The following is an 18,288-nucleotide window of genomic DNA, read 5'->3' on the forward strand; positions in this document are numbered from 1 at the left end:
AATCTTTTTTTTCAGCAAATCTGTCTGCAAAGTGATGTTGGTATTATGTTCGGGTTTTGTTCTGCTTTTTTAAAATGCCGAAGTCTCAAACTCTAGAATAAGATTATTAATTTCTTCAAATAAACAAGACAAAGGGTATTAAAAAAAGACAGAGGAGCAAAAGCAAGAGAGACCCCACAGAAATCTAAGAAGAGAGCTTGGCTGTATTTCAGTTTGCATAGTAGTGGTCTCCACGACACAGCTGTTGCTTTCAGGTCTCTACAGCAGCAAAACTTGGACCCATTAGCTGAGAAAAGGTAGCACCTTCTATTTTGTAGGCAGGAACACAGCTGCCCTCAGACATACTCAGAGTAAGCAGGAAATTTACTGCATCGTAATTACAAACGTGGCCAAGACTACAGGCCTTTGCCAACCAGAGACTAATCCTGTGGCAAACAACAATTTCTTAATAAACATCCTATGCTGATTTAAGAAGATAAAAACACAGGTGTATTAAGGATGTATGTTTACAAATAATAAACTGTTACTTTTTGATGGAATGCAAATATGAAGAAGAAAACATGAACTCAAAGCAAACAAAGTATGTCTCTGCAAGCCAGCATTCTCTGTATGTTGGCCAGTCCTCTGTCCACCTTTTCTGCACAGTCCAACCCCTCTGTCCATACAGGAGTTTTCTTGTGCACAACACAAAGGAAATGCACGCGTATCTTTAGAAGGCCAGTACACACAGAATATTAAATACATTATATGATTGATTCCATGTGAAATTGCTGAAATTTTGTAGTTCGGCTTTACAGCTACCTCTTTCCTAATAGTTTTGGTTTTCCAGATTGGGAAATCCCTATCAGACCACAGGAATAACAAGAGGATACAAACAGAAGGAAGTTTGTAGCATGATTTTGAATGCGTAAGATGCAAGTGACTGGAGATTCAGAATAAAACTTTGCAGAACAAAAGGAACATTTTGCCAAAGTAAAAAACCAAATCCCAACACTTAGACAGTGCTCTTGCCTCATTCATTGGTGGTAAGGAACTCCATGAATTGGTATCTGGATCGTATTTCTCTCCAGAGCTTAGTGTTCCCTTGTTTTCATCCTGACCACCAAGCACAAATAAAAATCCTTCTGTAAAACAAAATGCAATGTGATCTTAAAAACAGGATTCACACCTGTACACTGAGCAAGACAATGTGACCAGTGAGCTGTATCCTGGATTTAAAAAGAGATTCAGACCAGTCACAGGGCAAACTCTGGACTGGAGGAGGTAAAGCACACATTTATACCTGGACTCAAGTCTACCACTGTAATAGTCTTCAACATATTCAGTGATGCAGCAGCTAGAATTTACTTAAAAACATGAAATACTCCTGGAGAGACAGATGTAGCAGATTCCCACAAAATATTGCGGGAATAGTGATTTTAAGACACTCAGATGATAGGGATTTTCACAGAATAAAGTAATGTTTTGGGCAGACAAAGGGGAAGCATGAAATAACCCCAGTGCAGTCAATCTTTAAGAAAAATATTATTATTGTAAACTGTATCTCAGATTTTGAGGCACTGGTAAGTTTTCATAATATTGACTTTACAAATACAAAGCTCCCCTTTACCTGCTGACAACACTCCATGATTGATCCTTGGAATACTCATAGGAGCAAGTTCAATCCAGAGCTGTCTATTGGGATCATAAAGAGGACACATACACCGCATCACTGAGGTTGGTTTCCGTGATCTGAACACAGGGCGGGGAGGGAACAAACAAGAACAGAAAGACAAGACAGAGTTTTACGAGTTCACTGTTAACCACTTGTGTCTGAGACTGCTTGTTCATGGTTTAATATACATTCATAAAGCGTGGCATTTCCCTAACAAGGAGAAGACCCCCAAATCAAATACGTGTAAATTTATTTTTGTACAGACCGGAGACTTAAAAAGCCAATGCACTTCATTCTTATCGGATCTGCCTGTAACTTTTTTATGAAGAACTTTGAACAAACTAAAAAGAACTGATAGGAAGCATTAGTAACGTCTGAGTAAAGCGATCCACAAACCAACGTCCAAAATGTTATTTGAGCATGTTATTGCACTTCTATAAAGAGCAAACATCTAAGTGCTAAACTTATTTCAGCAGGACAAAACCCTCTCTTCTACTGCAAGCGATCCTCAAGAAAAGAAAGGGATTATTGTGTGGAACAGGAATTTTCACCTGGCATCTCAGATGCATCAATAATGACTTTTTTTTGGAACCACAGTTATTACAAACAAACCAGTTAAAGCACACATTAATTATTGTTAAGATTTATTATCGATACTTTTCAGATAATTAGAAAAGTGTTTCTCCGATGTTCTGTGCTTATGTTGAGTGAAGTCTATTCAGTTAAAAAACCCAAACAGTCAACACTTACTGAACAAACAACACATCCTACTCTAAGTCTACTACATGTTGAATATCAGAAAATTATTATAACATAACTATTTATTGTTGGATCATTTAAAGAGGTATTTTATGTGCCTCTCACCAACTCAAAACCAAACTGAAATGACGGAGTAATAAGCCCATTAGGTGCACGTATTCTCTCCGCGTGTTTCCAGATGTGCCGTGAATGCTAGACGCTCGTGTTTTTACCACCTGTGACGACCTGGATGCCACTCATACTTACACTCGCTCCTCTCCACCAACAGTCACTATACACTCCGAGTAACCCCGCGGCTTGAAGGAGGCCAGCATCGCCTCTCCTTGCTGGGGCGGCGTGAGGGGAATATTGTTGCACTCTTTGACGATTTCTCGTACGAGTGGTTCGCTCATCATCTGCTCGCGTAAATATGCGGCGTCTAAGCCCGAAACCCACACTGCTGACATGACATCCTTCATGTGAACCTGCAGAAAGGGATAAATGCCAGAAAACTCCCCAAACTTCAAGGAACAGGACCAAGGCACTTGTACATAGAGATGCTTCTGCATTTATCAAAACCTTAAGAGTATTTTTGATATTTGGAAGTAATAACAAAATCTACAATACAGTGTTATTAAGAAAATGCATCAAGTCTTCAAAGTTTTACTACAAACATGCTACTTGCTTTTTCTCTCCAAAGCCAAGATTATATCATCAAATGCCAAAAAGGTATGTTTTTTCTTAATGTCAATTAAATAATAACAGGAGAATAGATGATATATCATCACTACAACCTTCACCCTTTACTGCAACACCACTGTCTGCATTTCAGGCAAAATTCAACTAATTCGATAAATGCAAGATTAGCCCTGAAAGAAATGTATCCATTTTAAGCTTCCATCAATTATAATAAACATTCTGATTTGGGTCCCACTCAATATATAAACATTTGGATGTCCTAACCTTTCTCGATTCTGAATCATGAGAAATCCACCTAATCACCGCTTCAAAGACGTATCTTTCGTTTCCAACATTGAGCTTTTCCATTGACAGCACTTCTTTCAGTTTTTGAGGAGTCAGTTCCAAGAATTCCTCTGTGCTGCTGACATCTCGAAAGTGAGTTTCCAGATACTCTGAGGCAAGGTAGTGAACGTGATGCAAACAATAGTGCAGTGCAAAGTCCCGAATACCGATACAGTTCTCAGCAGCTATGCAACCTTCTAAAAACTCACAGCAGAGAGTTTTTAAGTCTGTAAGCAGCAGGAGATCAGCCGCCTGTACCACATCTTGGATAGTTTCTTCATTTAGCCTGATCTGCAAGAATTAATTTTGAAGTTACAGCTACCATCACTCATTTGTTTCATGACACGTCTGCAATCATTACAGTCATTCTCAGTGGATGAAAAATGGAGTATTAATATCAGTAGAAAAATTAACAAAAAAACTGATATGACCACTACATGTTTATAAATTAACACAGAGAGGGAAAGGCATTTGCTTGACTGAAGGTGTCAAGCAGAATTTTGCCTCTGAAGGAACCAAGAGATTGCTCCTCTAATCTGGGAACCTAAAATGAATTTTGCTGCAATAAATAAACAATTTTTTTAAATGCATGTCCGGAAGAGAATTTCAAGCCACATCTGCCCTTTACTTTTCCGCTGAAAGCTACACTCGTTCAGCAATTCCCATCCAGGTCCAAATAAACTGGACACACCAACTTCAATTCCTGCTAAGGCTCCTGGCACAAAGATCGGAAGGAGCATGCTATCAGCGACAAGAGGCCAGAGAGGTGGGCACGAGGATGCCTGATGTACTGTGATCCTCAGTGACAGAGTCTCAATCTCTGCTGCTGTCAATCCAGTTCTCTCTCACAGCTGTCAAAGACAGCATGTTTTAAAGCAGGTTACTGAAGGCAGCCACAAGTTTTAATACAAGCATTTGACACTGACTCTTCTAGAGTCCTCCCCCGCTGCTCAGAGCGGAGACAACTGCAGAGCGTATTGCCTCTGCTTCCCATGCGCAGCCCCAGGCTGATACACTGCTTTGCACAAATTTTACCACAAAGCTTCAAACGTTGATAGGTTTATCTTTCGGGGTAGCAATGTTAAAATCCAGGCTATTTTGCCAAATAATTAAATTTTTGTCTAGGCTTTTTAAATACTATACCTGCCCACTGAAGATGTAGTCCAGTATCTCTTTCATGATATCAACAGATATCCCTTCAAGTTCAATCTTGTACGTTGAGCCATCATCCTTTGGAGGATTATAATTCAATTTTGTTCTAAGAGAGGAGAAAAGAAAAAAAAAAGCTTACAACCTGGGCATTGCTTGCTCTCAGTTTTCTGAAGAAACAAATGCTAGCGACGGATCACTTGAGCTGTAACAGAGGTGTTAGAATATGATGTGAAAATTGTCTCTCTTGAATTAGCATGAAAAGGATGTATATCTTGTCTCTAATATTGCTCATCACATTTCCAAGCTGAACAAGTATGTTAGCCTTGCAAACTACCCATGGCACTAAAGAGCCAAAGTAATTTTTTCCCAGCTCATTCATCACAAGCATTCAAAAGCTTCTCTCAGAACTTCAAACAGAACAGCAGTTCTGCTGACGGATGAAATGCAGGAATTAGCTTTGATAAAGGTGAAAAAAAACCCCTCAAACAAAAAACACTTTACCAAGAAAAAAAATAATTACAGTGAGCAGATGTGATCAGCTCTGATGCACACTGGCAGCACACGTATTTGGATTGCATTACCATGTTGTGTAGTTTATGACGTTATCAGCCTGGCTGTAACCAAACCATGTGCTCACAGTGGTAGGAAACAGCCCGTGTGCTTCTCAGCCGAGCTTTAAATACTCATCTGCATCAGCGGACGCTTCGCTTATGAGCAATTTCTTTAAAAATACCAGGAATGGCTTGACGTGCCTTTGAGTAGAATGGAGGAAGACTGGGAGAAAAAGATGAGAAAATAATAATACTGACACAGCAGCCAGCTTTGCTTTCCATCACCTGTTAGTACAAACACTTTTTCCAGGAAGGACAACTTCAAGCGTTCAGAAGGGAGCAGTGTCCACCAGTCTAGTGAAAACACCCACAACAGCTAACAGCATATCATTGTGAACATCTTTTTTCCAGGCTTTAGGCAACCAGGAATACATTATATAAAGACCAGAAAACTTTTTTCACTGCCTCTGTGTGTGTGTACATCTACATCACAGCACATTTAAATAAAAGCCTTTAAAACATTTTTTACATTAATTTACATATATTATTAGATAGAATTAGTTTCTTGATGTGAAAAGCTGTGTCTTTGCTAAGCTGAAAGTGCCCAGTTTGTCGCAGACTTCTGCCATCCATGCTCACGCTAAGTAGAAACATAAATAGAACTTGGCTAAAGGCAGATTCTGCTTCACTTACTCGTATCAAAATAAATTAGTTTCTCACAAAATAAGATATAACCCACATCAAACAAAATCCTAGTCTATAAGGAGCTATTTTTAAGTGTGAATAAGGATAGTAATTTTAGCCCTGATGGTAATCGTATTTGTGGTCTTGTTTTCACATTGCTTCTCTACGCTGCGAGAGACCGACCGGCAGCGAGCAGGGCACTCCGGGAGACAGCGCTGCTCTGGTGCACACGCTGGGCTGTCCGGGGTGCGAAGCTAAGCTGCTTCACTCCTTGTACACACCTAGCCCCAGTTATCATACCAATAACAACAACAACAACAGAACATGGATTAGGAAATTGGTTTTTTCCTAGCACTTGGAAGGAGACTAGAAAAAACGAAGCCTGCTCTCTAAAGAGTCTATGCGACTTCCAATAAAGCACGTACTGCAACAGCAGGCGCTGATTTGCAGCTTCTGAAGCAAACACACAGCTCCAGCAATCCCGTACAACATGCACCTCAACTCGCGCCATCCTCACCCCCACAGAACACGCACTTTTCACGCCTACAACCCCAAACGAAGGACTGAGCACACACACACACAGAGCAACACCTGCTTTCAGCTCCAAGCCGGTACCAAGGTTTCTTCACACACATTTTCAAGCCTATCCACACCACCTCTATTTCAATTATGCTGACCCAGCTCGAGTTTTGGGTTTCTCGGTTTGTAACGAAAGCTGTATCTCGTTTCCTGGGATGAAACTGTGTTTTAATTTAACATAAAACGTATCAAGGTTTGCAGCATCTCGCTTCCTTCACCAGAAAAGACAGTCAGATGGTGTCTGTATCTCACAGGTACCAGGTACCTGTGAGTAGCCGACAGGGTCAAATAGACAGCAACACCTACACAGAGCCTGGGTAGTCCAACACACTGTGGGGCTTAGAACTGATGCAAGGCGTGTAATAAACACGCGGCACGCCAGTACTAACGGGGAGATCAGGGAAAGGACTAGTGCCGCTTATCACTGACTTTCATCTTGGCATTACCTGTACACACCCAAGCTAAACCGCCTCTTGCGTGGACTTTACACTGACACCTCCTAGTAACCAGAAAGTGTTGTTCAGAGTTTTTGGGTCTTATCAGGCTGGATGTCCTAATTACTGCGTACTTTTTTAGGCATCAACAGTTGTCAACCTGAAGAGAAATAAACCAACCACTGACGCAAGCCCGGAACACAAACCCAAAGCAGAAAAACAACCTTGAGAACAAACTGATTTATTTCAAATTTATAGATACTCTTATGTGGGCAAATACTCACCTTCTACAAACACATGGCAGTTCAGACTAAGCTTTGCTTCTGTCATCTGTCCTGAGAAGCAGTAGTCATTCATCTGTCACACAACTTTAACTTGCTAGTGAATAAACTACTAGGTTATTTATTTTGGTACAAAGATTCCTGAGCTATGACACGAGAACCATTCCCAAATGGCAGCTGGAGGTATTCCTTGTCACTCATGACAAGCACTGCAGGATGGCTACCGGTTGTTGGGAAGAGGGGAGGGAAAAAATCATGCAAGGACATATTATAACCAGGTTTGGGGCTGGAAAAATTTAAGACAGAAAATTGTGAATCTAATGTGGAAGGAAAGCTGAAGGAGGAGAAAAAAGTAGGAGGTACGTAAGTGGAGGGCAAGGAGCCATGGCTCCTCTTGCATCACCCAGCATCAGCTGTTACCTGCACCCACACCTTGCTAGCAAACTGAGCTCTGGACACCTTTGCCATAACACATGTAACAGACAGAGTGAGAAAGCTTTAAAATGCGTTTGCTCCCAATTCAGAGAGACAGAGCGGCCAGCACGTTGTGAAATACTTACCCCTGGTCCTCTATCAAATTTCACTGTAGACAAAGTGTTTCTAGCTATGCTTAAGCAGAGGTTTTCTGATCTGCCAGTATCCCAGGAAGGAAGATGTTTTCCTTCCTACGATTCAGCCTACGATTTGTGCGGCAGAAAGCTGGAAGTGGCAATCAGCACGCACGGCGCAGAGATGTGCCCAGCTGCTGCACACGCATGTGAGAGCTTCCCGCTCCGGACAGCATTTCCAATTTCTTTAAAAGCACTCTGAGTTGCCAAATCACAGCAGAAAAGGCTGCCTCAGTCTTCCTTAACTCAGATGAAAGGCCAGAACATCTCAGAAGGAAGTAAAACCCTCACAGCCAACCAGAAAGCCATTAGCTGGGAGCAGAGCACAGCTGAGATGCAGGCAGAGCTGGGGGAAACAAGGCAAGGCAACTGCTTTGTCCTGTTTTCTTAAGTAATTTCATTTTGAACAGCTTGACTCCATAGAAGTTTTAAACCAGTGATTTTCATTTTTTTAATTAAGATCATCATAGTAAGTTGCAATTCCTTCCAGCAACATGAATAGAATGTTCTATAAATGCACAATATCCATCCCAGCTTCTTGTACTTGCTCAGAAAAACTGCTTGGCACGTACTATACCTTGAGCAAGTGGCATAAGAACAACTGGGTTTATGTTGTATCTGTGTGACAAATTTAGAATCCACTCTTCCACATCACTTAAGGAAGTGAGCCATGAGCCATCTCAAATGACACTGCATAAGGCAGAATGAGGAAAAAATTCCAATACCTCTTCTGCATACGTAAGCAACAATATAAGAAAGTAAATCATTAAAATGGAAACAAGGGCTTAAGAACAAACATTGATATTGCTAGGAGTCACAATTCGCTTCTAAGAGCATAAACCACATTCATGTAACTAAAAAAAACCCAACAGCTAAATTTAAGACTGTCCACAGCTCTTGTTAAAAGGAGAGGGAATAATAATTTTTAAAACCCAAACAAACAAAACAACAAAATGAAAACGGAAACAAATAATTCAGCCACCATCATAAAAGCCTGCTTTCCTGAGTCAGACATAGTTCTGTGGGAATATTTGTATCTTTAAAACCTCTGCCCTACTTGTGAACTATATGAACAGACGATCTGTGTATTTCTGTAATGGTAACATAAGTTCTAAAGAGAACAACAGCGTAACTCTTGGAACGCTTTAATCCTTAGAGCGCTGGTATATTGGTACCTTGACAGGTAAAGAAAACATCTGCCTGCAAAGGCTGTGCCTTTGCAAGTGAGAATGCTCTAGGCCACATCACCTCAAGCAGGTTTACGGTACTGACAGTGAACAATAGAAAAATCTGGGAAACAGAAGACAGACGCTTTGTTTTTGATGCTTTGCCACACAAAACTTTTACCTGCTCTCACGTCATCGCACTGCAAACACCGCAGTTCGCTGACCTCCTTACACAGCTCTAGCAGGGTGTCAGGACCAAAACTGCAGGAGACAAGGGGGAAACATTTGTCTTCTCAAAGGGAGTTGTCTTTCCAAATTAATGGGTTTGCTCCAGATTAACCGCAAGGGCTAGCCTACGCAAGCTTTGCCAGTATTGCCACACTAGCAAACCTTAGTGTCAGAGCAGCAAAGCCAACCTTCCAAACCAAGGGGTAACAAAATCGGGTTCTGCTGAGACATCCTTTACCTGCCCCAGTGCCCTCTGGAGAAGGAGCATTAGTGTTTTAAAAGTTATACCTCCAACAAATGTTTCCAGCAAAGACATGCACCAAACCTAGAACAGGCTCACAAGGATGACTCAGTCCTAAAAAATGACAAGCAAGTACTTTGAGATTTTGCAACAGTAAGGAGAAAACTTTAAACTTCTGCTTTTGATGCAAACATAAGGTCAATTTAGTCTCTTCCTGATCTGAGCTTCCTTATGTACGTTTGAGTCTTTCAAGTACAAGCTTTCCGTGTTAAACATAATTTAGTCCTACTTAGGATTGACCATTTTAATGGTGAAGTTTTTTCATTTGTCTGCCTTTATCCCTCCAACATTTTCTCCTATGAAGGATAGTCTTTCTGTGTGCAAAAAAAAACCCCCTTAATAATCACATTATTAAACAGGCCAGACACAAAAATATGATGCAGTAGCTCACTCCACCCACTGCCATCCTCCAGAAAGATATTTTACAACCAAATCAGAAGGTTTTCTTTGAGGTCGCACCCTGGCCTTTAGCAGCACACATAAAAGCCAGTCTTTACCACGCCCTGCAAAGGGTGCCAGCTCTCAGAGGATTTTGGCTATGCCTCTCGTATGTCTCTCTTCTTAAGATTATCTGTAACTGCAACTTCAGGTATCAAGGCAAAGTAGTCCACCTAACAGCTCAGCACAAAACCTGCAGGAGTTACTTTGCTTGGTTTACGAGAAACAACAAGTAGGAATAACCTCATTTTTTCACCTGTTGGAAAGTTTAAGTCAGGCAAAAATGCAAGGTTACCCCCGCCCCCCCTCCAAGAAAGAGAACAAAGCAATTCCTTCAGCAGCAGCACAGGGGACATGTAGAGGGCTCATGGGCTCCATGAAGAGCTTGTTTTCCCCAAAAATCTGAAGTTACTCTGACTACACTGAGCTCATCCAGAGCTAGACCATAATCTAACCTGGAAATCTCCCCTCAACCAGCACGTCTTGTCTAAACACGCCAGTTAGCCCTGGGTAGACAGAACACACACTTAATGAACACAGTCCCACAAACGGACCCTTGGAGCTTCCCAGCAGCAGTAAGTACCTGCCCGTTCACTCTGCTTTGGTTTTGGGTTTTTTTTTTTAGCCAAGTGAGAAAACAACCAACTGTACCAGCTACGCTTACGAACAAGTCAAACACAAGCAATGCAGACGAGCTGGCTGCTGGGCACTGACGGTTTGTGCCATGCGCCCCGCACACAGCACGACGCGGCGCTCGGCCGGATCTAGGAGCGCAGTCAAGTAGGCCCGGTTCAGCACTTGGCTGTTAAGCTCTTCCCACATGAAGCACAGATCTATTGTGCACCTTCCTGTATTAGAAGCAGCCGCCATTGGACTTAGAAAGGTGGTTTGGGTTTTTTTTTTCCTTTCTTTGTTTTTAAAAGGTGAGAACAAAAAAAATCTAATCCGTGTTCCTCTAGAGGCAATAGGCTAGCTCTCATGCTCATCAAAGCATCCCCTTAAGTCCCTAAATCTGTATCATATTTACGCCATTTTTGTGCTACACATGACACTCAAGTGCACTTACTAAACAGATGATTCATGAGATTTACAGTCCACATCAGATATAAATTTAGCTTTCTACTGAAGAGCAGTATTACCCCTATTAGGCAGCAGTCTGCAACTCGGAATTCCTCAGGAAAGCAAAAGGAAGACATTTCTAGAATACAGTTTTAAACCAGGGAACCAGGAGCGTGGATTTTGCCAGCATAAGAAGGAGAAGCCAAGAGTCTGCAATTCAGAGTACCGTCTGTGTCCACAAACAATAACAAAAGCTGTACCAGGCAGCTTAAAGTCGTTCAGGAGATGTAAACCAACACGCCTGAGGACATAAACCAGCCACGAACTACACAGCACCGTGAATGTATTTCCTGACAGGCAACAAGCAATGCCAGAGCTGCCCGTAACAGTGATTTTTTTGTTTCACTTTCTTGGAAATCTTAAGCAGTGGCTTAGATATAACATGGGAGACAAATACAAGAGCAGAGATTGCCCTACGTGTAGGTGACACTACACAGGTACTCAGGACCAGGACGGAGAAAGCTTTGTACAATATATGAAATAAGGGGTCTGAACAGAGAGTGAAGAAATAAATTATTTAAAACCACTAGTTACTTCTCATATTTGTCAGTCCACATGAGGAAGAAGATCCTTTTGTAATTGCAGCTGAGACCAATGCTAACAAAATAGGTTCAAAGAAAAACAAACAAACACCAAAACACAAATAATGATAAAGCGTGCAAGAAAAAGTATCAATCAAAAAGGTTCATTTAACAATAAAAGTTTTGCCAAACAAGGCAATTAATGCAGGTGTAGAGGCAACCTACAGACTATAAATTACCCAGACGCGCCAAGCAGCTCGGTCCTGCCACACCTCCTTCCACCCCAACTCGCCTCTTACATCAGGCACACAGATGAACTGCGCATCTTCAGATACAAAGAAAGGCCAAGAAATTTCATTTCAAGTTCTCCTGCGTAAACAAGATGCTTTGATTTCCAGTCCTCCCTTTGTCTGACGTGTAGGAGCAGCCCAACTGTACTTTCTTACTACTCTGAGCTGGGCAAAAGTCTTACTGCTTCTCCCCTCAGGCCATCTTTAGGGGCCTGTCGGAGCAGGAATACAATTAACAACTCCCCATTCAAGCCTAGGACAGTTTTTTTAAATCCCTTTTTAAAGCACACGCTCTTAACATACCTCTATTGCTGCTGCCCCTCAACTACTTATCCAAACGTAGCACAGGTTTAGGCACTTCTCTAGAGTTATGCCAAGCAGATTTCTGGACAAGGCAATGATTTTGATTTATTGCTTATCAAAGTTACAGAGACTTTATAACTCAGTTATCAGTAAAACACCACAGGTGACATTTTAGGATCATTTGAAAAAAAAAAACAAACCCCAAACAAAACTATACCTAATTTAAAAAACAGCTTTAAAAGTCTGAACTAAATTCTGGCCTAATTTATTCCCAACTTCCTACTGCCAGGGCAGCCTGCAAAGTTCCCAGGAGACTGTCAGAAACAAACTTCTCACGAGAAACCTGGAAGATGACATGGCTTTAGATCCCTCCTTGATAGAGCGGTTACCACAACGCTGCCCTGCACGCCCAGTGAAGAGGGAACAAGCCTTGGCACAAGCACGGTGCGATTCAGCTAAACCAGAACTTGAGAGCACAGGGTCCTGACAACCAAATACCTCCCAGCTTCAGCAGTGGTTTGTATTCATGACTTCAGTACTAGTCCCAAATAGAAAAGTGTTTTAAAACACTACTAAAGGTCTCTATAAATGTCAGTAAGAACCAAACAGGTATTAGGAAGTAAGCAGCAGAAGCTACTGGCACGTGCTGGCTTCCACCTTGCCTTGCTCTACGATACTTAGCATCTAACAAGTGTAACAAAACCTGCCAAGTCGCAGCTTTTCAGTGCGCTGCAGAATGGACATCCCGTCCCACTTTTCACATCAGCACTTTGGGACGCTCACTGACATGCTTACACAAGGACAACGTCTCAGACGACTGCCTTCTCATGGTTTCATGACAACTCAAAATGCTCCAAGTGCCAGCACGCAGAGGAAAGGACCAGAGTCCACGCGTTCCATCACATCTCCGTGGAAGTCTGTTTCGGCACCGGCCAAGAGGTTTTGTGGCCGTGTAACGGTCCTACAAGGTCTAAAATGTTTTAGGGGTGTCAGAAGGTTGAATAGCACAAGTCAGAAGATGCAAATGCTGTCTGGTTATTTCTGACCAAAATACAAGAAGTACAGCTATTTACAAGTAAATGGAAAATAACAGGAAGTTAATTTTACATTTTTATTTAGCTATATTATGCTTAGCTGGAAAAAGATGAAAATACAGTTACTGGTCCACTACTAAGTTAGAAAAGCCTCAGGAACAGTATAGAATACATACACCCAGCTGTAATCTGTTCACGCACACGTGTGAAAACCAAAGACAAAACTGGCTGAGATAACAAAAATGTCTTAATTTAATTTCCAATACAGCAGCACAATCCCCGCATAACAACATTACGTTCACCTGAGAATTTGATCTGAAATATCCTCTTTGTTAAGGTAGTTCACACATGCTCCCTGTGGTACAGGCAAGCAGACAGTAAGCTAGCAAAATATTAGGAGCTGCAAGTTTCAGCTGGCCAGGAACAACCCATACCAGGCAGTGACAGATCTGCTTGGATGAGAACATCTGCTGCTATTGCTGAGGATACCGGGAACACTTGGACCAAATCTATCCTATAAAAGGTCTGTGGATATACGCTGCAACTTATGCCACACTTACTAGTGGTAAGTAATGGTTTATTCTGGTAAAAGCCTCTTATGCCACCATAATTTACACTAGGCTCACAAACTAAATAAATTAAACCAGGGCAATAGAATTGTATCTACGTTAGGGCAACTGCCAGGACAAAAACTGCTGAAAAAAAGTACAGGCTTCTGGCTGATCTGTTACAGAAGAGAAACATCAAGAGCTAACCTGGCTTGAATTTAACTTCTCTGGGATGCACAGCAACATCACTTTGAGCCAAACCACGCTTTGTCCTATGGCTGTCTCTTCCTGAGGAATCCTCCTTTTCTCAGGCTCAGGAACATACCACAAGATGTTAGAGATATGCAGGAAGACTCCTGTGTTTTGTAAATGGCAGGATTTGCTCCAGGGGCACACAGAGGGATCAGATAAACCTGTACATACAAGGCAATTCTGTAGGAATTCACACAACCACCCCGGACCTCACTGCCCTCAGACAGCTACAAGGAATTTGGCATTAAGCACTTGAGGCAAGACCTCAAGAATCAAACTACCACAAAAATTGAAAGTCTTACTGGTCCCAAAGACTGATTTTTTTTTTTTTATTTCCATACTTGCAGAAGCTAGCCTATGTACCAGAAAGGCAGATAGGCCCTGCGACACTAGTAACACTTCCGCGTGTTTCTGCGTCCCCTTCATGTCTTTCATCCTCTCCCCACTGAAGTTGCCGGTTTTGAGCTGCATGGATAATCCAGTTGCCAAATAACTAGAGGGAAGCCACATCACTATAATTTACAAGTATCCTACTCATAACCAGCCAGCCAAACAGCTTCCCTGCAAAACTAAAAAACAGGTAACGCTCCTCTCTCTGTGGCTCCACAAATCCTTCAGCACACACAGACTGCTCACACCCAACCACCCCCTCAGAAAGTCCATGCGTACCTATTTTCCTACTCACACCCTAAGCTAAGCGCTCATGCAAACCCTACACAGCTTCTGAACTCGCCCACCAACTTGCCCACAGCCACAACACGTAATGACACAGCCAGGTACAGAAAACACCATGCCAACTCATGCTTCCACTGCTCTGCTGCCGAGTACAAGTTTCACACATCCGCTCATTCTTCTTCCGAGTTTTACTTCTGAAATTAGTTAATGGATTTTTCTGAGCTTTATATTGGAATTTTTCAAATGACAGCGACCCAAATCAATTGGCATTTGGAGAGTGTAACAGCCTCTGGTACCAGAGCACGCTTTGGAATCATCTGCCCTTAAAATACAAAGACATAAAATTCTTGAGTCTCCTGCAATAACTCTTTATATAGAAACTGAAACTGATCATTTTACTTGAAAACCAACACTCAAACTAAACCAGACTTGCATAGACTAGGTACAGGCTGGAGACTACTTTTAGCCACTTCTGGTTGGAAACATAATGCTCCGACACTGGCAGCCCACCTGACCAATTCTACTCCATGTGAAGGCCAGCTGGACTAAGAGACAGATCCTGGAGTGATAAAGAGAGACAGGCAGTGGGTAAAAATTAGGCTCTGTGAAGGTAGGCAATACAAACGTGTTTCTTAAGGTGCCATACAAGAACTAGGTACGTGTATTTTTGGTTCTTTACATCTTGCAAGCCTGAGGATAAAAGATGAGTAAGCTTAAAAAAAAAAAACAAAAAAAAAACCACACACAAAAAACCCCTCAACTTAATAATATTTATATATTAAAACATGTAACCTACTTTCGCACATAGTTAATGAGTTCCTTCATGGGATTTGAACCTGAGCAATTCGGAGTTTAAAAAACCCACAACTCCAATGACTACAAGTTTTGCTGCTAACACAGTTGGGTCTGGCGCTCCTACTCCTCACACACACTTAACTCATGTTTCCCCAGTACATTTTTCAGAGATGAACACCAAAATGCAATACTTAAACATGAAAGTCCGTGAAAAGGTACTTCTCCATAGAATAATTCACAATATCTTTCAATTAAGCAGTATTTTTCACAGTAAGAAATTGCACATTTCCTGTAAACCCATCTTGCTGTTACAGTAGAAGAGCAGCTTTTCCAAGAATATGACATCTTTCCACCCAGCGCAACCCTTCTGAACCTTAATTCTAGATATGGCATACAGTCATCTAAAATATGATGACCAACAACCTAAAAAGCATGCAGGCGTTTTGAAGAGTATTGGATCAATGGCTCATTTCAACTTCATGTCTTTGATTTGCCTTTCACCACTGTCTTCCAAAACCGCTCCTCAAGACAAGCCATGAAAAAATTTATTAGCAGTAGTGGTGTCTTTTTCGCAAATCCTTGCTGATCTTCCTTCGCTGTGATTTTTATTTCATTTTATACCTCAGCCTGGCTAGCTCAATCCACGCCGCGAGCTGTTTCCTTAAGTCTCTCCACCATCAACACCTATTTAAAAGTTGATCATTAACTTTCAATTCTATTTATTTGTAGTTTAGTACTTGAGAATGTCTATGTTGTACTACAATGGTCGCCCAAAACACGATATTGCATAAAAGCAGAAGATAATGCCACACTGAAGCAGGCTGTATTGTTTTGGAGAGTAGCATGCAGACTCCCCATCCCTGCCCAGCACAAATTTTATGGCAGATTTTATGACAACGTGACAGGAAGCTACAACTGAAGGAATGTCCACCCATGACAAAGTCTGCTATGGACTTATGGTGATACTGGAAGGCCTACTCCTACTTTACAGACTAAGACAAAATTAATATCTTTATGACCTGCAACTGATGTGACTTAAAAATAAAAACCCTTTGGAATGAACGACGTGTACACTTTGTTTACCCTCTCTGACATGCAGATATGCACTATAAAAATCTTCCCATGGCGGGTCCATTCTTTTTACTTGATGCCACTGGACTCAGCACCACTGAGCGCGACGGAGTTCAAACTGCTGTCAACCGCTGCAGCAGGACCTTTCACGAAACGGGTTTCACTGAAAAAACAGTGCAGGATTAGCTTTGCCAGGCCACCTCAGAAACGACGGCTGCGCTAATACAGCTCATCCTCCCCGACACGCGCTGGCAAACTGCAGAGCTGTGACTGCACATGCTGCTGTCACCCGCTGCCATCAGCTCTCCTGGCACAGCCCAGCTTCCACACCTCTGGCAATTTCCGAGTTATGGCCTCAGGTGCTGTACGGGCGCAAGGGAACAAGAGACGGCGAGACAAAACAGTATTTTTTTTTTTCATTTAAAAGCTGATGTGCTTCAGAACCCACAACCACCACCTGGAGCCCTGTCATGCTAGAAGACGTTAAGAAGAAAAACAAAATGATCCTGAAGCGCTGACTCGGCGCAGTGGACAGACACGAACCCCCGCGCCCTCCGCGCCGGCAGCGGGGACGCGGCCCCAGCGCACAGGCCCCGCGGCCGCACACGGCTCTCCTCTTTCTTTCTGGGTCGTCCGCTGACGACAGGCACTTGGCAACACTCAAGCTGTTCGGGGCATTTTTTTGTTTATTTGTTTTTCCATTCCAAACCTGGAAAAAGCAGCAGTTTAATGCTGAGAACGCGCCGGCTCCTCCGGAGAGGCCTGGGCCGGAGGGGAGCCGGCCGGGCCGCTGCCGTCACCGGGCAAACGGCGAGCCCGGTCGCGCTGTCCCGGGGAGCGCAGGGCAGGGCTCGCCCGCTCCGCCGGCCTTCCCTCACTCTCCCGTCCGGAAAAGCGGCCAAGCCCGCTCCTTACATAACCGCACCGGCCCGCGGCGGCCGCCCCCCGGCCTCCCACCGAGTGGCGGCCCGCGGCCGGGTGAGGAGAGGGTGTGCAGGCCCCGCTCTAGGCCGCGGCGGCCCCCCCGGCCGTACCTGATGTAGGGGCTGGCGGCGGCCAGGATGTTCTTCTGCACCGGGATCTCCTCCCCCTCCAGCACCAGGTGCGCGTCGCAGAAGCGGCTCTCCTCGCGGAACGAGCTGAGAGCCCGCAGCAGCCGCGCCGGGTGCTGGGGGTCGGACACGGCGCTGGGCCCCGCCATGCTGCTCTCACACCATGGCTGCTCGCCTGCCGCTCACCTGATCCCCTGCAGCAGCCTCCGCCTGCGGGGCGGGAAGGGACGGCCCCGGACCCTTCTGCCGGGCTCCCAGGGAGGGGTGCGGGGCGGTGCGGGGCGGTGCGGGGCGGTGCGGGGCGGGCCGGGCCGCGGGGCGGGGCCGAGCCGAGCGGGTGCTGGCGGTGGCTGCGGGTCGGGGATGCTGCGCTCAGCATCTCCCGCCAAATTATCTTTTTTAATTTCCCTTTTGGCTTTACAATGCCACTAAACCCAGCCTTTTCTTTTTCTTTTTTATTTTTATTTTTCCCCTTATACGAGCTGGAGGTGAAAATGATAGGCGTTAGCGTGAGAAAAAGTAAGCAAATGAGAATTAAATACAGCCAGGCTCGTTCCGATAGTGCCGCTTTCCGTAGCTGCCAGCGGGAAATACACCCTTCTCGGGCAAAAAGATTTCAGGACTGTGCATGAGGTTTTAGGCCATATATTTAACATGCTTAATTGCACATTAAGAGACGACTTGATTCCATCTGCTGCTGCTCTCTTTAACAGCATCCGGTATCTAAGTAGCGAAACTCGATTTGCACCCAGCAAAGTGTTTCAAAAACTGTGATCTGTTCTACTGACAGC

The 18,288-nt window shown here is 43.4% G+C and overlaps 1 protein-coding gene across 1 annotated transcript in view; it reads right to left on the minus strand.

Moving 5' to 3' along the window:
• Positions 1 to 17,706, minus strand: part of GAN (gigaxonin) — a 28,163-nt gene extending 10,457 nt beyond the window's left edge. The window contains exons 1-6 of the mRNA XM_086758217.1: positions 17,480 to 17,706; positions 4,559 to 4,673; positions 3,356 to 3,706; positions 2,660 to 2,877; positions 1,610 to 1,731; positions 1,012 to 1,124 (exon numbers count right to left, since the gene is read on the minus strand). Of these exons, the coding sequence (XP_086614343.1) occupies positions 1,012 to 1,124; positions 1,610 to 1,731; positions 2,660 to 2,877; positions 3,356 to 3,706; positions 4,559 to 4,673; positions 17,480 to 17,646 (1,086 nt within the window). The 5' untranslated portion in view covers positions 17,647 to 17,706. The remainder of the gene's footprint in view (positions 1 to 1,011; positions 1,125 to 1,609; positions 1,732 to 2,659; positions 2,878 to 3,355; positions 3,707 to 4,558; positions 4,674 to 17,479) is intronic.
• Positions 17,707 to 18,288: the final 582 nt, after the last annotated feature.

This window comes from Chlamydotis macqueenii, chromosome 13 (assembly GCF_036417535.1).
Source record: "Chlamydotis macqueenii isolate bChlMac1 chromosome 13, bChlMac1.mat, whole genome shotgun sequence".
Classification (NCBI taxonomy): Eukaryota; Metazoa; Chordata; class Aves; order Otidiformes; family Otididae; genus Chlamydotis; species Chlamydotis macqueenii.